This window comes from Convolutriloba macropyga, chromosome 10 (assembly GCF_964194025.1).
Source record: "Convolutriloba macropyga chromosome 10, txConMacr16.3, whole genome shotgun sequence".
Lineage (NCBI taxonomy): Eukaryota > Metazoa > Xenacoelomorpha > Acoela > Convolutidae > Convolutriloba > Convolutriloba macropyga.
In genome coordinates, this window is record NC_134477.1 from 9,174,047 (window position 1) to 9,194,518 (window position 20,472).

The window sequence follows — 20,472 nt, forward strand, 5'->3', positions numbered from 1 at the left end:
TAAACCGTTTTTAAGATCAAAACCTTTTCAAACTGCTGTTTCTATTTATTATGTCAGATAATAGAAGTTCAACTAACTCTCGATATAGCTAAAAAAAATTATTAGCCGATTTATGTCCTCTACATTGTTTTACAATTCGCAGTTTTACTCAAAACAATCAGTTTTGCGCCAGCTTTCTTGAAAAAAAAAGATAAATTGTCGAATAAAGAGAGAGACAACTTTATGAAAATCTATAAACAGTATATTGAACAACTCAGTGTCATTTTCAAAAATGACAATTGTAACGTGTTTGGTCACTTTTCATTTCGATTTAGCATAACCAGATCAATTTTAGGCAAATTTTTTGAAAAGGTGATCACAACATTCTGAAAATAACCATTATACCTTTAATTTTGAACCTCGATAGCTCTATGACAAAAGCGAAATTGAGATAAAATTTGATTAATTATAGTACACCTGAGTGGCTGACCAGCTTTCTACTGATCTTATTCACAACTCTCTACGATGAGTATATCAATCGGCCAAATTTGAATAAATATTAAAAAAAACAACCAAGTTGAGCATATAGTTTCTCATCACACCAAGTGGAGTCCGAGCAGCTAGTTCAAACACATGCAGCAGATCGGAGATAGTTTACTTTTTAAATTATACATCAGTGGACATTTTTCAAAGTTCTGTCTCTTTTGACTCGGTCATAGAATTTGACTTTGGATTTGGAGTACTGTTACTTAAATAAAAAAAAAACTTTTACTTTATAAAGAAAATGCGTTTAGAAAAAGTTATGAGCTCAAATTCTTATTTGAATTTAAAGATTGAAACGATGCATTAGTTATGTATCTATCGTCCTACTTCGCGAAATAAGAAGTTGAAAAACATAGCAAGTCCTGAAATACAATCTAAAGAATTGAATAAAAAGCTTAGAAGTACTCTACCTGACCAGCAGATCAAACGAAAAATGCCAGAAGGAAAAATTTGATCCCCTTAGTTTTATCTATTTCCAAAATGTGATCAAAACCAATTTTTGTCTCTGAAATTGGTGCAGGATTTTATCTGCAAGACCTGAAAAAAAAGTAATTGCCCTTGAAGATCGATTAACTCAAAAAATGACAGAAATTTTTTCACAAAAAGGAATTTTTTTGCAAATTTTAATGAAATGCTGCGGAAAATTGTGATAATAACATCTTCAGAATCAATTTTGTGTCTCTAGAGGCTATACAGTAACCAGTTCCAAGCCTTGGAAAACTCATTGGCTAATAAAGATTGATTAGGCATTTTTTTTAGAGAAAATTTCAAATTTCAAAAAAATAAGAATTTGCTATATTCAAATGTTGAAAACCATTCAATTGCCCACTAGCCAAATTGTAATAAAAGACTATCAAACCCTGAAGGAGGTTGCTTGGCTACTGAGGCAAGAAAAAATGAATAAAAGACAAAAGTTTTCAAAAAAACTTAAAAAAATTAAAAAATTTATCAAAAAAATTTTAAAATTAGAAATGTTGAATTGTTGAAATGGTGAGTAAATAGGCAAAACTATTTCTAAAAAACCATATCCGAAAAAAACAGAAAACCAATGTCAAAATTAAAATACAAACGCATGTGAACAAAAATCACTAGCGTGAAATGGAAATTTGTTCAAACAAAGAGCTAGGCATAGGATGAACTTTGAATAGATTGAAAAAAACATTTAGAAAAAAAATCGATCTAAAAAATGAAAAAATAGTAAAAATCAAAGTGAAATTGCTGCATGTGATTGAAAATCCACTAGCGAGAAAGCGAAATTTTGTTGAAACATATTTTTCTCACTCTACTTTAAAGTTAGAGCAAAAAACTTCACAGCGCAAAACCACTCGCATTATTGCTCAACTTCTTGTTTTGGTGTGACCAAAATAATCATTCATATTTGACCGCAAAAATCAACAAAATGTGTGAACAGATCTTGAAAAGGAGAACATAACAGGACAAGTCCTGAAAAACATTCCGAAGAATTGAATGAAAAACTTGAAAGTACTCTCTCTACCTTAAACAATTCCTTTAACCAAAGCAATCATGCAGGAATTTTTTATCAGACCGTTGAATAGGTTTTCTGGTACGTGAGTATGGACAAATATTAGAAATTGACAAAAATTTTAGGAAAACTTAAAAAAATTGCAGATTTCATCCGAAAAAAAAATCAAAATTTAGAGCCATTAAAATGTTGAAAACCCTTCCATTGATACTTGAAACTATGCAGTGTACTATTATTAAACTTTAAAAGAGATTACCTAGCCCCGGGGGCTAGAAAAACTCAAAAAGGGACCAAAATTTTCAAAAAAACTTGAAAAAAATTGTAAAAATTAGTATCCTTTGCGTGTTTGTGTTTGTAGTACCAAAAATATAGCTCATAAAATGGTCATAACAGGTCATTTTGTCTCGCAAAAGACCTTCATCTTTTTCAAGATATTCAACTTAGGACTAATCAAACAAAAAATTCAAAAAATCACAAAAACATCAAAAATTGCACCCTTTCAAAATAAGGCCATCCCAATTGCTGCACTACTCTAAGCACTTGAAGGACTACTACAGCCCGCTTTCGGCCTCTAAGAAAACTTAATACCAGCTGGGTTTTACCCGTTTATCCCTTTTTGAAAGAACAAATTCCTTGAAAACTGAGTGAAAACATCTTATAAAAAACATAGCAGGACACGTCCTGACGTACAATTCAAAAACCACTAGCGTGAAATGGAAGTTTGTTTAAACAAAAAACTATGCCTAGCATGAACTCTGAATGAAACGAAAAAACCACATAGAAGTAAATTCCGATCTGTAAAATTGAAATAACAGTAAAAATCAGAGTGAAATTTCCGCATGCGAATAAAAAACCACTAGCGAGAAAGCAAATAGAGCAAAAAAAATCACACCGCAAAACCACTTGCATTTATGTTCCACTTCCTGTTTTGGCGTGAGCACAATCACCACTCATTTTTGACTTCAAAATCATGAAAACGTTTGAACAGATCTTGAAAAGAAAAAGATAACAGGACAAGGCCTGAAGCACAATCCGAAGGATCGAATGAAAAACTTTGAAGTGCTCTACTTGACCGACAGATCAATAGAACAATGCCAGCCAAAATACAAAGAAAATCGTTTAAAATTTTGAGAAACTAAAACAATCACACAAACTAAACAAAAATACTCATTGCTAAAAATTTTGAAGCTTTTAACCCTAAGGCAAAACATGATCCCTTTCAATATACATATTTCAAAATTATGTTCAAAACCAATTTTTGTCTCTAAAATCGGTCCATAATATATCTGCAAAACATTGAAATTTTATTGGCCCTCGAATATCGATTAACTAAGAAATGGACAGAAATTTTTGTTAAAAAATGAAAGCAATTGCAAATTTTAAAGAAACTTTGATGAAAATCGTGATATCAATATCTTGAATGTCATTTCCATGTCTTTAGAAGCTAACCAATCACCCAGTTCTAAGCCTTAGCCTTGAAACACTCATTGTGTAAAAATGATCGGAAGGCAATAATTTTTAGAGAAAAACTCAAATTTCAAAAAAAAAATAGATTTTCGTTCTTTTAAAAAAGTGAAAATCAATCCATTGCGCCCTATCAACCATGTTCTAACGTATTTTCAAACCCTGGAGGAGGTGACTTGGCTACTGAGGCAAGACAAACTGAATAAAAGACAAATGTTTTCAAAAAACTTTTTAAAATTTTCTCAAAAAATTTCTAAAATGTGAAATGATAAAGTGTTGAAAACACTTCAATTGATACTAAAAACCATGCACTGATTTTTATCGGACCGTGAAATAGGTTTTCTGGTACGTGAGAGTGGACAAATATCCGAAATTGACAAAAAGTTTAGAAAAACTTAAAAAAATTGCAGATCTGGTCATTAAAAAACCAAAAGTTCGAGATATTAAATTGTTGAAAATCATTTCATTGTTAGTTGAAACTATTCAGTGCCCTATTCTCAAACCCTAAATAAAATTTTCTGGCCATTGAGACTGAAAAAGCTCTAAAAATGACAAAAGTTTTCAAAAAGCTTAAAAATATTGCAGAAATTAGTATCAGTTTGCGTGTTTGTGTTTGTGGTACCAAAACATATAGCTCATAAAATGGTCATAACAGGTAATTTTGTCTCGCATAAGACCTTCATCAACTTTTAAAAACGTTAATTTAAAACTTGCAAAACATTTTATTCAAATAATTTATTTTTGACTAAACAAACGAAAACTCAAAAAAATCACAAAAAAAATTGCACTATTTTAAATTAAGGCCATCCTATTTGCTGCACTACTCTAAGCACTTAAAGGACTACTAAAGCCCACTTTGGGCCTCTAATGAAACCTAATGCCAGCTGGGCTTTAATTGTTTATCCCGTTTTGAAAGATCTAAGTCACTGAAAAATGTGTGGAAACATCTTCAAAAGAACACAGCGCCCCAATACAATTCGATTTCTTTGAATTGTAAAAAACACAGCGCCCCATCACAATTCAAATTCTTTGAATTGTAAGAAAATTTTTCATATACAATTCTACGCTAGACGGGCTTTCTAGTGCCCACTCACAACTTTCTTCGATAAATAAATTGATCGACCATAATTAACTTAACAAAAAACAGGGGAGCATATAGTTCCTCCCTCCCAATAGGGGACTCGAAACAAATAACTGGGACTAAAACTGACTGATTATTGACCTTTTATTGAGCTTAATGTATATATTTTCCTGTACAGATGAAAAAGATAAAGATAGAGTTTTGTAACGAGCAACAAAATTACCGAAAAGGATGATTAAATAACCATAAGTAAATAAAGCTTTGCCCTTTATGTTTTTGAAGATATGTTTTTACCAGTATTGCACAAATTGTCTGGTTAAATGGGAGTGTCTTTTAAAACTTACTATATAGCGACTTGTTTCGTGTCTGGCCAAACTGATTTGCCTTCAAAATATGCAACATAAAATGCTTTTATCAGAATAACTGGATTGTGGAAATCTGAATTCTTAATAATAGATTTGGGCTTCACTTTTGAATGGACAATAGATTCGCCCAAAAGAAGCCTAAGCCCTAAAATAGCTAACTTTCATTAAATTTTTGCTCAAAAAAGAACCTCAATTCAACATATTTGTAAGAGAGACTTACCAAAAACTTCTTTATAAACTTATAGAAAAGAAACTTGAAACATTTTCTTAGAAAAATCATCTTATAGAAAACAAATATGCGAAGGGCTCGCAGAATAACCTTAGAAGACTACATTTAAAGGCAGTATTATCAGATCCCGATAAAACCTATAATATATACTCGACAGAGTCCAGTTCAATGACGTCAGAAAGTGACAATAGCATATAACTTATATCTATATATGACAAAAATCGCACCTGCTGTGAGAATGAATCAAAGCAGAGCTAATTCAATCACAACACAATGACTGAACAGATATTAGGGAAAATAGCTAAAAATCTGATCAATTATGATGTGAAGAGTTCAAACTGTGAACAAGAATGTCTTCATCAATGATACGAAGGAAGTCAACAATTATCTCCTTTCAATTTTACAATAGGCATGTTGATTGTGTCTCTGATTATGGAAAAGGAAAAGTTGTTCATACTTCCATAGCTGCTATATTGTCCTGTTTTCAATGGAATACTTAATGTTAAGTGATATCTCGGGTTGTCTTTGGTGATATCAGAAACAAATGCAAGCCGGCAGCCAGTACTAACTAATCTCGGACTCGCTAATTATAACTTCATAACTAAAAGAAATTTGCTCGCTAAACTAGCTCCTAATAACTTCCGTTCTAACTGGCTCACTATTAACTAACTTGTTAATTACCTGAATCTTATTGCCTCACTGGTTATAACTAATTACATTAAACCTTTCATTTTTAATTAATTGTCTCATTAACCAATAAATTTTTCCAAGAATTTGAACGGACCCCGTCAAAGTTCTTGGAATTTTTGATGTTTTCAGTTTTGCTGATATACTATAACTAACCAACTTACGTACAAACTATCCAAAATACTACTTTGCTAATCTAATCACCCCCCCCCCCCCTCTTTATTCTTCAATCGGTACCCTTTAAAAGACCTGCTTCACTTCTTACGTGCTGTGCCCATTTAAAGCACTCCTATCTCTATTAAAATCATGTTTACTTGAGATCCTTCGGTATTGTCGGGCATTTTGAGCTCCGTTGAATTGTACACAAATTACCCTCACTTAAGGATTAGCACTTCCTCAGCGACAAATCTTAGGGATTTAATTTTGCCACTTTGAATTGGTTGCAGACGGATTGAAATATGTGCAATTCCAGACCCCCTCTGTAACTTTTACATATTCAGATTTTGTAATTTTGTCTGTTCTGAAAGTTTACAAGATGGGATTTACAGAATTCGAGCAGATTTTTGGAATTCGGTAGATTTTAACAGATTAACACACACATAACAGCCGACAATAAGTGAGTATGTCTTTAATTTCTGTTCAGTTTTAAAAATAGCCAGAAAATATTTCTGATAAAGATACTTATAAGATACTACCTTAAATGATAAAAAGAAAAATTGGGCGTAGATTAATTGGGGAGAAATTCACTACAATTACGCGTTTAATGAGCACAAAGTGAACAATCATTGTGAGTTAAAATTGTAAATGTTTCAAGCAAGAAAAAATTATTTCTTTTATTTTAGCAAGAGTTTTTTTTTAGTTTAGCACAGTCGTACGAGAAAGTTTTAGCTACAGTTAGTCACGTATTCGAAATATCGTAAACTTTTTAACTGCAAATTTACTGCAAAAAAAACAATATAGTTTTTTTGATTTGCCTTTGTATATGGGCAACCGAAAGAATATGGCCTTTTTTCAAATAAGTATTGAAAGGAAGGGAAATTGGAAACTCTTTATCCAAAATAAAAAAGATTTATTAATTAAACGACAATTGAGCATCCTCAAACGATGCATCAAACAAGCACTTGATTGGTTTTTACTATTGTTGAGATTGGGGACTTTATAGAAGAGAAAACGTTCCATTAAAAATTATTGGGAAATTGGGAGGCTATCAAAACCCCGCCATCCTTTAAAAATCTGCAACGAAGTAAGAAACCTATTTTCTTTTGATGCATAAATTTTTTTCAAAGATTTGCTACTGACATATAGCGAGTTTGACAGACTGGTAGAATGAATAGGTAATACCAATATAAGATATTGAACGATGATAGCATAACAAGTCATGCTTATTTCAGATTTTACGCTGTTATTTCTGCTTATAGTGTGAACGCTTTTCAAAATAAAAAAATCACCTCAGAAGCTGAAACTGAGTCTGAATATTTTATAATATATTATCCATTCAAATAGTTTTCTTTAGATTCTTGAATTGAATGTTTTATGACGCAGGAATAATTGTTCTGAAATGGACCGGTAACTCGAAATTACTCTTCGTAATGTAACAATTTTGTAAAACATGATACCTATGATTTTTTTTACAATATCATTCTAGTATTTTAACACGTATAGGGTTGCATACCTTCTAAACAAATACAAAAAAACTAAATTATGAATTATCCTATAAATATCATCAAAATTTGCGCTACAATCAACTTAAACTATTTTGGGACGTGTTTTTAAATTTCAAGCTAAGCGAAGTTTTGTTCTGTAACATCCTCAATCATTGGAAACAATAAGCAAATTTGCTATCTCTGGTTCCCAATTCATAACAAGTCAAATAGTGTCTTTGAATTGCATGTCTGTTATACGAAGCAGGAATATTTGGTCTGAATGCTCCGGTTACGCAAAACTACTGTTCATAATGTAAAAATTTTGTAATAACTTGATAGTTCTACACTTTTTTACAATATCCAGCGCATTACCTGCAGTTTTGCAGATATTCTAAACATAAAATGTAACTTACATAACAAATTATAATCACTTTATAATCAAACTTTTGCCCTAGACTCAACCCAAACTTTTGCAGGAAGTGTTTTATATTGCAAACTTAGCAAAGTACTATGGAGAATCTGCCTTTCTAAATTGCTAAATCAAAACAAGTCAAGTCCTTTTCAGAATTTTTCAGTAATTTTTGAACATTTAAGATGACTTTTGTTTAGATTTCACCAAACAAATTATTTCATTTAAATTATTTCGGTAATTAAGTAGCTTTTCTTTCAATACCTTGATTTAAGAAAAAGTTTGTTTCAATTGATATTTTTCTGTCGAGGTAATAATGGTTTCTGATCTGAGTCCCGCCAGATCAGCGCTTGAGAATAAAACTGTCGAAATTTTTTGCCACTTCTTAAATTCAATAGTAAAAATAGCTGTCAGTGTTCCTTGATCGATACAAGTATATTATTACTTTGGATTTAAAAGTTATTGATTATAACGTTGAGCTGATTTTGGGCAGAAATGAACATTTCACAAAGTTTTTTTACCGAATCTGAATGAATCCTAAGTTTGGCTTGCCGCTGTAAAGTAGATTAGAAAATAACAAACCGGTGTTTGAAAAAATAGTGAGGATGTTTAATATAAACAATAATACTGATGAACTCTAATTTTGACATGAAACATAAAAAGGAAGAAAAAGTTTAGTGAAAGTAAGTTGTTTAATGTAAATAATAGCGAGAAATAATTTTTCTCCAAACCTTGTGATATTAAACTGCACGCTTACAGTATTTCAAAAGTTTTATTGGTCTTCAACATTATGATTTTGTTACTTTTAAGGAGTTTTTCAATACAAGGCGTTTCGTGCAAAACTCAGATGTCTTTTTTGCTGTTCTTAGTTTCACTTTCCTTGAGAACCCGTTTGATAACACTAACATTGACTGCCAGTTTTTGCCAACTTATATTTCAACTATCATAGGAAAAATATGTTTTCTCTTGTTCTTTATGGAGGAGTAACAAATGTTTTAATAATATATAAGAACGTTCGTGCAGAGAGTAGCAACAGAATGTAATCAGATAAGGAACGTGTAATTCCATTTTGTTAATTAAAGGTTTATTAATTAAACGACAATTGAGAAATTTCAATTGATGCATCATTAAGCCTTTGATTATAGTTTTCCTATTGTTGGGATTTGAGAATTTTTATGGACAGAAACGTTTCAATAGTTATTAATGGGAAGGTGGTGGTATCAAAAACCCTCCATCCATCACAAATCTTCAACAAAAAATTATAGTTTCGTTTTCCTTTAATACATATATTTCAAAGTTTTTTCTGATACTTTGTGAGTTTGACAAACTGGTGTTATGCAGAGCTAAAGACAAAGGTATTGAACAATGTTAGCATAACAAATCATGCTTAGTTCAGAATGCACAATACTATTTCTGCCTGTATTGTGAACGCTCTTCAAAATGAAAAAGAAATCACCTCAGAACTTGAAATTGAGGCCGGTTGTTTTTTAATCCCTTATTCATACAAATTTTTTTGTAGGATCTTGATATTTATGTCGGTTTTACGACGCGAAACAATTGCTGTGAATGGCCCGCTGACACAAAATTACTGTTCGTGAAGTCGAAATTTTTGTGAACGCGTGATACTTTTACGCCTTTTCACAGTATCCACCGTGATACATGCAGTTTTGCAGATATTCTAAACATTGCATACAAATTACCTCACAAATCGTATTCAAATTACAATCAAATTTTGTCACTACAATCAACTCAAATTATTTCAGAAATTGTAATTAAATTGCAAACTTTGCAAAGTACTGTTCTGTAAAATCCTCAATCATTGGAAACAAAAAGCAAATTTGCTATTTTTGGTTCTCAATCCAAAACACGTCGAGCATTTTTACGACGCAGGAACAAATGGTCCGAATGCTCCGGTGACGCAAAATTACTGTTCATAATGTAAAACTTTGTGAAAAAGGGATAGTTTTAAACCTTTACTCAATATCCTGCGAAACACCTGCACTTTTGTAGATATTCTAAACTTGACATATGAAATACATTACAAATTGTAATCAAATTTCAATCAATTTTTTGTTCCTCCTAAACAGTTTCATGAAGAGTTCTTATTGCAAATTTAGCGAAGTACTGTGATGTAACATCCTGCCTCATTGAAATGAGTAAGAGAATCTGCTATTCTTAATTCCTAAATAAAAAAGAATCAAGAGTTTTTTGAGACGTTTTTCAATTAATTCTGAACCTTAATGATGACTGCTTTTTATTTTAACTCTTTAGACAAAACTCTTCAAAGAAATGATCTTATTTAAATTAAGTCGGTAACTAGGTAGCGTTTATTACGATATTTTCGATAAAGAAAAAAATTGTTTCAAATGAATTCTTTCTATTATTTTATATTATTTCAAAATCATTTCTTTTAGACAAGAGTTTTTTAGTTCAGCAAGAGTTGTCGTACGAGAAAGTTTTAGCTACAGTTAGTCACGTATTCGAAATATCGCAAACTTTTTAACTGCAAATTGACTGAAAAAAAAACAATATATATTTTTTTCGATTTGGCTTTGTATACGGGCAACCGAAAGAATATGGCTTTTTTTTCAAATAAGTATTGAAAGGAAGGGAGATTGTAAACTTTTTTATCCAAATTAAAAATATCTTTTAATTAAACGACCATTGAGAATCCTCAATCGATACACCAAACAAGCACTTGATTGGTTTTACTAATGTTGAGATTGGTGACTTTTAAGTACAGAAAACTTTTCAGTAATAATTATTGGGAAATTGGGAGGCAGTCTAAATGCCTTCACCGTTTACAAGTTTGCAACGAAGTAAGGAACCTATTTTCCATCGATGCATCAATTTTTTTAAAATATTCGTTAATGATATATAGCGAGTTTGACGGTCTGGTATAATGAATAGGTAATACCAAAAAAAGGTATTGAACAACGATAGCATAACAAGTCGTGCTTAATTCAGAATGCACACTAATATTTCTGCTTATAGTGTGAACGCTTTTCAAAACAATAAAAATAACCTCAGAAATTGAAATTGAGTCCTAATATTTTTTGTAATCCAGTATCCATTCAAATAGATTTCCGTAGATTCTTGAATTGCAGGTCTGTTTTATGATGCAGGAAAAATTGTTCTGAAATGGACCGAAAACTCGAAAATACTCTTCGTAATGTAACAATTTTGTAAAACATGATATCTATGATTTTTTTTACAATATCATTCTAGTATTTTAACACGTACAGGGTTGCATACCTTCTAAACAAATACAAAAAAAACTAAATTATGAATTATCCTATAAATATCATCAAAATTTGCGCTACAATCAACTTAAACTGTTTTAAGACGTGTTTTTAAATTTCAAAATAAGCCAAATTTTGTTCTGTAATGTCCTCAATCATTGAAAACAATAAGCAAATTTGCTATCTCTGGTTCTCAATTCATAACAAGTCAAATAGTGTTTTTGAATTGCATGTCTGCTATAGGAAGCAGGAATAATTGGTCCGAATGCTCCGGTTACGCAAAACTACTGTTAAAAATGTAAAAATTTTGTGAAAGCCTGATAGTTCTACACTTTTTCACAATATCCAGTGCATTACCTGCAGTTTTGCAGATATTCTAAACATAAAATGTAACTTACATTGCAAATTGTAATCTCATTATAATCAAATTTTTGCCCTAGATTCAACTTAAACTGTTGCAGGAAGTGTTTTATATTGCAAACTTAGCAAAGTACTATACTGTAACATGCTCTGTCATTGAAAACAATAGGAAAATCTGCCTTTCTAAATTACTAAATCAAAACAAGTCAAGTCCTTTTCAGAACTTTTCAGTGATTTTTGAACATTTAAGATAATTTTTCTTTAGATTTCACCAAAAAATAATCTCAATTAAATTATTTCGGTTATTAAAAAGCTTTTTTAAAATACTTTGAATTAAGAAAAAGTTTATTTCAATTATGGTTTTTCTGTCGAGGTAATATTGGTTTTAGAACTGAGTCCCGCCAGATGAATGTGTGAGAATAAACTGTTAAAATTTTTTGCCACTTCTTAAATTCAATTATAAAAATTGTTGTCAGTGTTCCTTGATTGATACAAGTATTTTATTACTTTAAAGTTTTTGAAGTATTATTTAAAAGTTATTGATTACAATTCTGAGTTGACTTTGGGCAGAAATGAACACTTCACGAAGTTTCTTTACTGAATCTGAATGAAACCTAAATTTGGCTTGCCGCGGTAAAGTAAAATAGAAGATAACAATCAGGTTTTCGAAAAAATAGTGAGGTTGTGAATATAAATATAATATTCTGATGAACTCTAATTTTGACATGACACATAAAAGGGAAGAAAAAGTTTAGTGAGAGTAAGTTGTTTAATTTAAATAATAGCGAGAAATATTTCTACATCAAGACTTGTGATAATAAAATGCATGCTTACCGTATTTTAGACGTTTTATTGGTCTTCAACATTATGAAATTGTTATTTTTAAGGAGTTTTTCAATACAAGACGTTTTGTGAAAAACTCAGATCTCTTTTTGCTGTACTTAGTTTCAATTCGCTTGAGAACCCATTTAATAACACTAACATTGACTGCGAGTTTTTGCGAACTTATATTTCAACCCTCATAGGAAAAGTATATTTTCTCTTGTTCTTTATGGAAGAGTAACAAATGTTTTAATTTTAAATAAGAACGTTTGTGCAAAGAATAGCAACAGAAGGTAATCGGATAAGGAACGTGTCATTGCATTTTGTTAATTAAAACTTTATTAATTAAACGACAATTGAGAAATTTCAATTGATGCATCAATAAGCATTTGATTATAGTTTTCCTATTGTTGAGATTTGAGGATTTTATGGACAGAAACTTTCCAATAGATATTAATAGGAAGGTGGGGGGTATGAAAAACCCTCCATCCATCTCAAATCTGCAAGAAAAAAAGAATTATAGTTTCTTTTTCCTTTGATACAGATTTTTCAAAGTTTTTTTCTGATACATTGCGAATTTGACAAACTGGTGTTATGCAGAGCTAAAGACAAAGGTATTGAACAATGATAGCATAACAAATCATGCTTAGTTCAGAATGCACAATACTATTTCTGCCTGTAGTGTGAACGCTCTTCAAAATAAAAAAGAAATCACCTCAGAACTTGAAATTGAGCCCGATTGTTTTCTAATCCCTTATTCATCCAAATTTTTTTGTAGATACATGAAGTTTTGCAGATATTCTAAACATTACATACAAATTACCTTACAAATCGTATTCAAATTACAATCGAATTTTTGCTCTACAATCTACTTAAATTATTTCAGAAATTGTAATTAAATTGCAAACTTAGCAAAGTACTGTTCTGTAAAATCCTCAATCATTGGAAACAATAAGCAAATTTGCTATTTTTGGTTCTCAATTCAAAACAAGTCGAGCATTGTTCTTGAATTGCACGTCCGCTATACGACGCAGGAACAAATGGTCCGAATGCTCCGGTGACGCAAAATTACTGTTCATAATGTAAAACTTTTTGAAAACGGGATAGTTTTAAAACTTTACTCAATATCCTGCGTAATACGTGCACTTTTGTAGATATTCTAAACTTGACATATGAAATACATTACAAATTGTAATCAAATTTCAATCAATTTCTTTGGTTCCTCCTAAACAGTTTCAGGAAGCGTTTTTGTTGCAAATTTAGCGAAGTATTGTTATGTAACATCCTGCCTCATTGAAATGAATAATAGAATCTGCTATTCTTAATTCCTAAATAATAAAGAATCAAGAGTTTTTTCAGACTTTTTCAATTAATTCTGAACCTTAAAGATGACTGCTTTTTATTTTAACTCTTTAGACAAAACTTTTTCAAGAAATGATCTTATTTAAATTATGTCGGTAACTAGGTAGCGTTTATTACAATATTTTCGATAAAGAAAAAATTTGTTCCAAATGAATTTTTTCAATCGAGGAGATAATTGTTTCTGGACTGAGTCTAGCCATATCAGTGTTTCAGAAAAAATATTAGAAAATATTTTTTGCCTTTTTTTATGCAAATAAAAAACGGCTGTCAATGTTTCTTGACCAATACAATTTTCTTATTAGTTTAGATAGAAGAGTTATTGATTCTGATTTTAGGTTGATTTGGGACAGAGCTCAACAGTTTTCAGAGTTTTTTTTTACCGGATCCCTACGAAACTCAAGTTTTGTCTCAGCTCGGTAAAGATAAAAAAATTAATATCTTGGCGGTTTTTGAGAAAAAAAACGTCAGGCGAGTTAATATAAACAATTTTACTGATGCACTCTATTTCTAATCTGAAACATAAAAGGAAATAAAAAACACGTATTGAGAGCAAATTGTTTAATGTAAAAAGATAGCAAGAAATTTTTCTTCTCGAATATTTGCCAATATGTAAACTATGTAAATAATTTAAACGCTTATGGGCAGGATAAATTGCCACATTGATATTACGCTTGCTTGAAGTGTTTTTAAAGGTTTTCTTGCTTTTCAACATTATCAACTCATTATTTTCAAGGAATTTTTCATTTCAAGAAGTTTCGTGCAAAAAACTGTCTCTTTTGCAGTTCTTAGTTTCAATTTGCTTGACAACACGTGTAAGAACGCTAGAACTGACTGCGGGTTTTTGAAAACTTATATTTTAACAATTATAGCAAATGCATTTTTTCTCGTTGTTTAAGGTTATTGAGAATGAAAAAGAGAGGAATATAACAAATTTATTTTAATGTTGAATAAGAACGTTCTTGCATAGAGTAGCAACAGAATGTAATCAGATTAGTAACGTGTCGTTTCACTCACATTAATTATTTAAGTACTTTTATATGTTTTCCAGTTATATTTGATACGACAGCATATAATTAAAGACAACTAACTCATCATTCGTTAATTATTCCGCCTATTCAAAATATGCGCGCTCAAACATGTTGCTTTTTTGTACCTCATTTTCTTAATTTTCTTCAACATCGCAAATTTTGAATAGTATCGGATTTCAGTAAAGCAGTAAATTTAACAGGTATTTCAAGATTAATAATACTAAGTTAGCTTAACAAAATAAAGCACATTAGCGTTGTTTTATGAGATTAGAAATTAGATATAGAATAGCCTTCAGTATTTTGTTACATTTCCTCAAGATTATCTTTTCACAAATAATATTTTCTCTGTGCTAAAAATCGGATCAGATTGCACTAATTTTGAAAAGATTTCACGTGTCATTTCACGCATCCCATCTTTTTTTTCATCCCCCTAATTTTCCTCTTCAATAGCGGGAAAATTTGCACCCATTTGCTGACTTGTTTGTTTAGAGGAAATCCGCAATCAATTCAGGAAAACAAACTCAGGTGTTATTCTGACACGTTCCATTTCCTCCACCTGTAATTCCCCAATTTGTTCACCCCTGAAAAGGAGAATTTTCAACCCGAATTTTAACCTTGCAATATATTTGACTTTCCCAATCATAAGATCGTAAAAATTTAGTCCACGGAGAAAAAATAGAGGCGTTACAAAGGCAGCCGTTTTAATTCGAATCTGAATCAGTAAGTAGACTTTATGATATAAATTTCCTAAATATTCAATAAAATAATTTTAATTCTGAGTTTATATAAATTGAATTGATATAAAGTTGAACAATAGTCAGACACAAAATATCAACATATGTCGCATATCCAGCATATCATCTGAAATTTTAATTGTTTTTTGTAATTTGCCACTTTTGCGTCTTTTGTTGGAGCAAATTAATAGTAACTCAGTTTTTATTGTAAAAAACAAAACGATCTTTTTTGTGAGTTAAATAGTTTTTGTTTAACTCTTTTACGATACGGTTGTCTTGTTTACTTTTTAATCTTGTCTGTTTACGAGTTGTAAATTCGTAACTCTGTGTGAAGATATTTTCAAAGTTTTAGTAGTAATTTATGACATATTTATCGTCATTTTGTAGTTACTTTAAGTTCAATAACAACAAAAACAACAACACACTTCAGACAAATACGTGTGAACTGTTGACAAAAAGCGCATAAAAAGATAAATCAATTTCACAGATTGAAAAACGAAGTGTATTCTTCATATAACTCTCATCTTTACAACAATTGAAAACTGAGCATTTTAAGCCCTCATATTTAGCATAACTTACATTAACTATAATTATATCCATTCGCTGTTGTAATTGCTAGTCAAATTTACAAATTTTCCCTTGTTTTGAGCGGAATTATGCGAATTATTTATGGAAATTGGGATAACACTTTTCCCTTATTTCAGCGGCTTCCCATCCATTAAAAGAAGCACCATACAGTCACATATACACTCGGCTGAACAAGTTACAATTGAGAATTGCGAACAACAACAACAACAACATCAACAACAACAATTAGCCAGTTCAGTCCATTAAAATACAACTCTCTAATTAGGTCGGAGTTGATTGTTGACAACCCTGTTGACCCTTTAGCACCTATTAATTATCACCCAAATTCATCACCCAATAGAACATCATTTTGAAGGTCCTAAAAAAGAGAAAATCGTTCTAATTTGCTTATTTGGGCTCCGATTAGCGAAGAAAATTGGCATAATTTTCACTTAGCTTAATTTGTCAAAATGTCTGAGGTTTTGTCATTACTTGTTTTGCTTGCCTCCGTTTTCGGAACTGCAAACTGCCGTGCCAGTTCAAGTAGCCAGCTAATCAATGTCGAATCAGTAAAAGTAAATGTTTCTAACATTCTATCGGAAACTTTAAGCCAGGACGAACGAACGGCAATTCTGGAAAGTTATCAAACAGGTCCTTACGGATCTCACAAAGTTTCAATTTTAAACCTAACTGCAGTTACTCTTCGAAATCTGAACATGCAGTACGAAAGTTTCATTCGAGAACTCTCGCCGGCGGCGGTTCGGTACCCACACATACCAATTCAAACAGCCGAGTATTTCTTGGAAATGATTCCCTCAGCTCACGTTTGGGCAACTATTAAAGATTTGCCCAGTGACAATGAACCCTGGAACACACTGCCCGGGAAATTTGTGATTTTGAGGCACATTATACGGGGATCGTATCGGTCTGTAGCTTTGTGGGATAGCGATTTGATGACGTATTACAGTATGTATTTAGACGGGTTATCGGAACACGAGTTGCAGCTGTTCGAGTATGAACTACCTTTGCGAAGGCTGAACGAAATGGCGAATGATCTGTCGGCTTTGCATACCAAATATGGAAATAAAGCATCATGTTTGAGCTTAGTTCGGAATCTTAACGAGAACGCGCGACGTTTGAGCGATATTATACTAAGTGAAACGACGTCTAAGATTCTGCTATCGTGCGCATCATATGCCGATCTTCTTTTGCTCCATAATAGTCTATACTCTTTAATACAAGAAACGGAGCTGGTTACCAAATCGTCAACAAGAGCTGTTCTTAACCAACTAATTCCTTACCTAGTTAGTACAACTAAACCGATTCCTCTAAACCTGGTTCCGGCGTTAGATTCCAGATCTCTGCAACAACTTGCGTCAAAGTACCAGTTCCAGCCATCATTCGTAGTTGCGGTTTTGAAAACTTCTGAAATATCAGTGCTGGAGCTGACCGAATATTATATCGCAAAACATGATTCATCGAATTCGGTGCTTCGATTTTTAATGAGTCCGTATGCTCATATTTCTCAACTGAAAGACTTTCAACTAAACATCAGACTTTTGTGCTCTCAAATTGGGAATATCCAAGCTGGACTTTTATCCCAAGGTCAAAGGAAAGCTCTGTTCGGGTACTATAAGACATACTGTCACGCCTCGAACGGAGTTATAAACCACGCAGCTATATCTAGAAGTCAACTTTCGTTATGTCTTTTTGATTCTGAAGATTTAATGGAGCTTACAGTCGATGATTTGCGAGAAATGAGAGATCTAATTTCAAATGATTGTAATTGTCTAACTGACATGCAAAAATTCGTTCTGTTCTCAAAAATTAAAACAGACCTCGAAGAGCATGAGTTTTTTCGCGACCTCTTATGGTGTTTTGAAACATTCATAGATGTTGAATTAGCCGAACAAATTGTCCGAAATCGAATTAAAGAGAAAAGTTTTTGCGAAGCTAATCTACCGGATAATATTTTGCAGTCCGAAAAAATTTCAACATTTTACATTTTTGAAAGTTACTTTGACTTCTCGAAATGTTCGGATAGTCAGAAAATCAAATTAAGCCGAACTTTGAAATTTAGCGACCAGGGACGACTTCGGCCAAAAAATAACGCATTCAAACTCGATTATTTGCACTCGGCCACTAAACAAATTTCCGACCGGAAATGGCATCAAAACTTGGCACGTGAACTGGTCGAAAATTCACAAAATATTGCGGTTGATCAACTTGAAGCTTTCAGTCTGACGGGTTCTACGATAGTTGAACTGCCCGCTAATTTTGTATCGAATAGTAAATTTTGTTCGGAAGCTATTTTTGCGGTTGGAATGGTCGAACACAAAAGCGTACCGTCTAGTATTTTGAAAAGTTGGGTAAACGCATATTTCACGTGTCAACCCGATAAACTAGTATTAGCAACCCGAAAAGATGTCGACCTTTTAGGGAACCTTGCCTGCTATATTTCGCCAAATTGGGTCAGAACTATGACCGCTTATACTTTCAAAGTTTACCTGAGTCGAATTTCTGAGTGCACAATTGATTTGCAGCTTGGAAAAGTTATCAAAGATATGATTTTACAGCACAAATTTGTGGACAGTTTTACGCTCTCAAGCATTGCGCCTTTGTATTGTTTTTTGGACCCAGAACTGAATCACACTGCGTCGTTGTTGCCCTTGTCATTTTACTCGACGGCCGCAAATTCGATATACACACACGATCCAATCAGATTCTTCGAATTTGTTCCGAGTGAAAGAAGCGCTCTGATTGGCTGTGCGGATGCTCTGTCGTCTGAAGCAGCCAATAGGGATCCATCTTTCACCTCATTGGCTAAACTGACGTGCACGAGTAGATTGGACTCACAACAGTTCTCCTGCTGGAATTATCTCAAGTTCCAAAGCTGTGAGTAGTTTATGAAGTAGTCTTGTATAAATTTTACCCAAATCAAGAAGCCCCCCCCCATCCACCCCACCACACATCCAACCAACTTACATACACGTTATCTAACCAATTAAAAATCGATCCATTGTATCGTGTACTTAAATGGGGTGGGGGGGGGGGGTGATTGAAACGCAGTTTGACCCTTAGGCTCACTTAATCAGTCATAAATTGGGAAAATATTTTAAGTGAAAGCATAGTCGGCTTGGTCATGCTTGGATAAAGATTAAATCACTCCAATGTCCCACGAAACTGCCTAAAATAAAACTAATACTGTTACGTACCCCCCCCCCCCCCCCCCCCCCCCTATCTTGACCAACTTGATGAGATCTAGACCAACTCACGTAATTATATCATGTTTGTTTGTTTATTAAACTCGTTTGTTTGTTTCAGCTAAGCTGGACATTCTGAAAAGCATGAGTTCATGTGAAATCCAGAAGTGTCTGCGACATATAACAGTCAATCTTTGGAACTCAAGCGAAACCCTGGAAATAATCCAGACGTACTTGGAAACTGTCGACTCAGCCCACGACTTGAACCAAAAATTACACATTCTTCTAGACACTGGAAAACTAGTACAAGCTCTGGACGTGCACGACTTTGAAACTTTATTGTCCAGTTTTTCTGGCTCGAACGGCTTGATGTCAAATTTCGATTTCGTTTCATTCGTAGCTGATTTGAACTTAACTCGACCTGTTTTGGAATCATTTATAAACAGCACGCGTTACAATTTATTCAACAATTACCCAGACGATATCCGGACAGGTTATTTGAAAGATAAGTTAAATTCCCAATTAGAAAAGCGATCAAGTTCTAATTTTCGCTCAAAAAGTGTCTGCGATAGTTTCAAAAGCCAATCTTTCGACAGCTCGAACTACCATCGATTCGCCGAGCATCGAATTGAAGACATTTTATGTCTCACTTCAGAGAATTGGTTCAAGTTATCTCAAAATCAACCCGAAGTTGCAGAAATGTTTCTGAAACAAATTTACGGAGTTCATCCGATTCCTGAAAGTCAGTTGCATCAAGTAGGGTTGTATCATTTGATGACAAACAAAACAAATGGAAAAGAAAGTTTAGATGGAAAAATATTGACCGATTATGAGTCATCATTTGACAACAACAACAACAACAACAACGCAATAAGAGATTTTGATGCCTACGATTACGATGATAGACAAACTGTTTTAATATATGTTTATGCAAACAAAAACGCGATCAGTGCGAATATTTTAGTTTTAATGTTATTTTTAATTTGTAAATTATTTGTTTTTGCATGAAGGAAGTTGCACCTTTATATAGTTTTGAATAGATTTATATAATTTTCAAACTTATCTTTGTTCACACTTAAAAAAAAGCCGACCATAAAATCGATCTAATTGCGCACCTGAAAAGTAGTTGAATCCCGAGTATCAATGAGGTTGAAAATAAGCTAAGGAGTACGGAAATCTCCCCAGTTTGTGATGTACAACCAAAGCCATCTGTTAAAAGTTTGAGAGAACAATCTAGTGTAATATGTGCATATTATTGATTGATCGAAAGC

At 32.5% G+C, this 20,472-nt stretch overlaps 2 protein-coding genes across 4 annotated transcripts in view; one reads left to right on the forward strand and one right to left on the reverse strand.

Annotated features, from left to right (window-relative positions):
* LOC142347905 (uncharacterized) overlaps positions 1-20,472 on the reverse strand; it is a 522,468-nt gene that overhangs the window by 134,786 nt on the left and 367,210 nt on the right. The window lies entirely within an intron of this gene.
* On the forward strand, positions 6,096-20,259 carry LOC142348493 (uncharacterized). Of its 3 annotated transcripts, none has more exons than XM_075399869.1 (3): positions 6,096-6,447; positions 16,136-18,893; positions 19,323-20,259. In XM_075399869.1, exons 2-3 carry the CDS (start codon positions 16,469-16,471, stop codon positions 20,207-20,209), a joined length of 3,312 nt encoding a protein of 1,103 aa, XP_075255984.1. In that variant the 5' UTR covers positions 6,096-6,447; positions 16,136-16,468; the 3' UTR covers positions 20,210-20,259. The 3 variants fall into 3 exon arrangements, with proteins under 3 accessions (XP_075255984.1, XP_075255983.1, XP_075255985.1); XM_075399868.1 differs by lacking the exon at positions 6,096-6,447 and adding an exon at positions 14,857-15,417; XM_075399870.1 differs by lacking the exon at positions 6,096-6,447 and having other exon boundaries at positions 15,748-18,893.

Coding starts and splice junctions, on each gene's coding strand:
- LOC142348493 (XM_075399869.1), top strand. CDS start 16,469: ATGTCTGAGGTTTTGTCATTACTTGTTTTGCTTGCCTCCGTTTTCGGA. Junction 18,894..19,322: donor TTATCTCAAGTTCCAAAGCT/GTGAGTAGTTTA, acceptor TGTTTGTTTCAG/CTAAGCTGGACATTCTGAAA.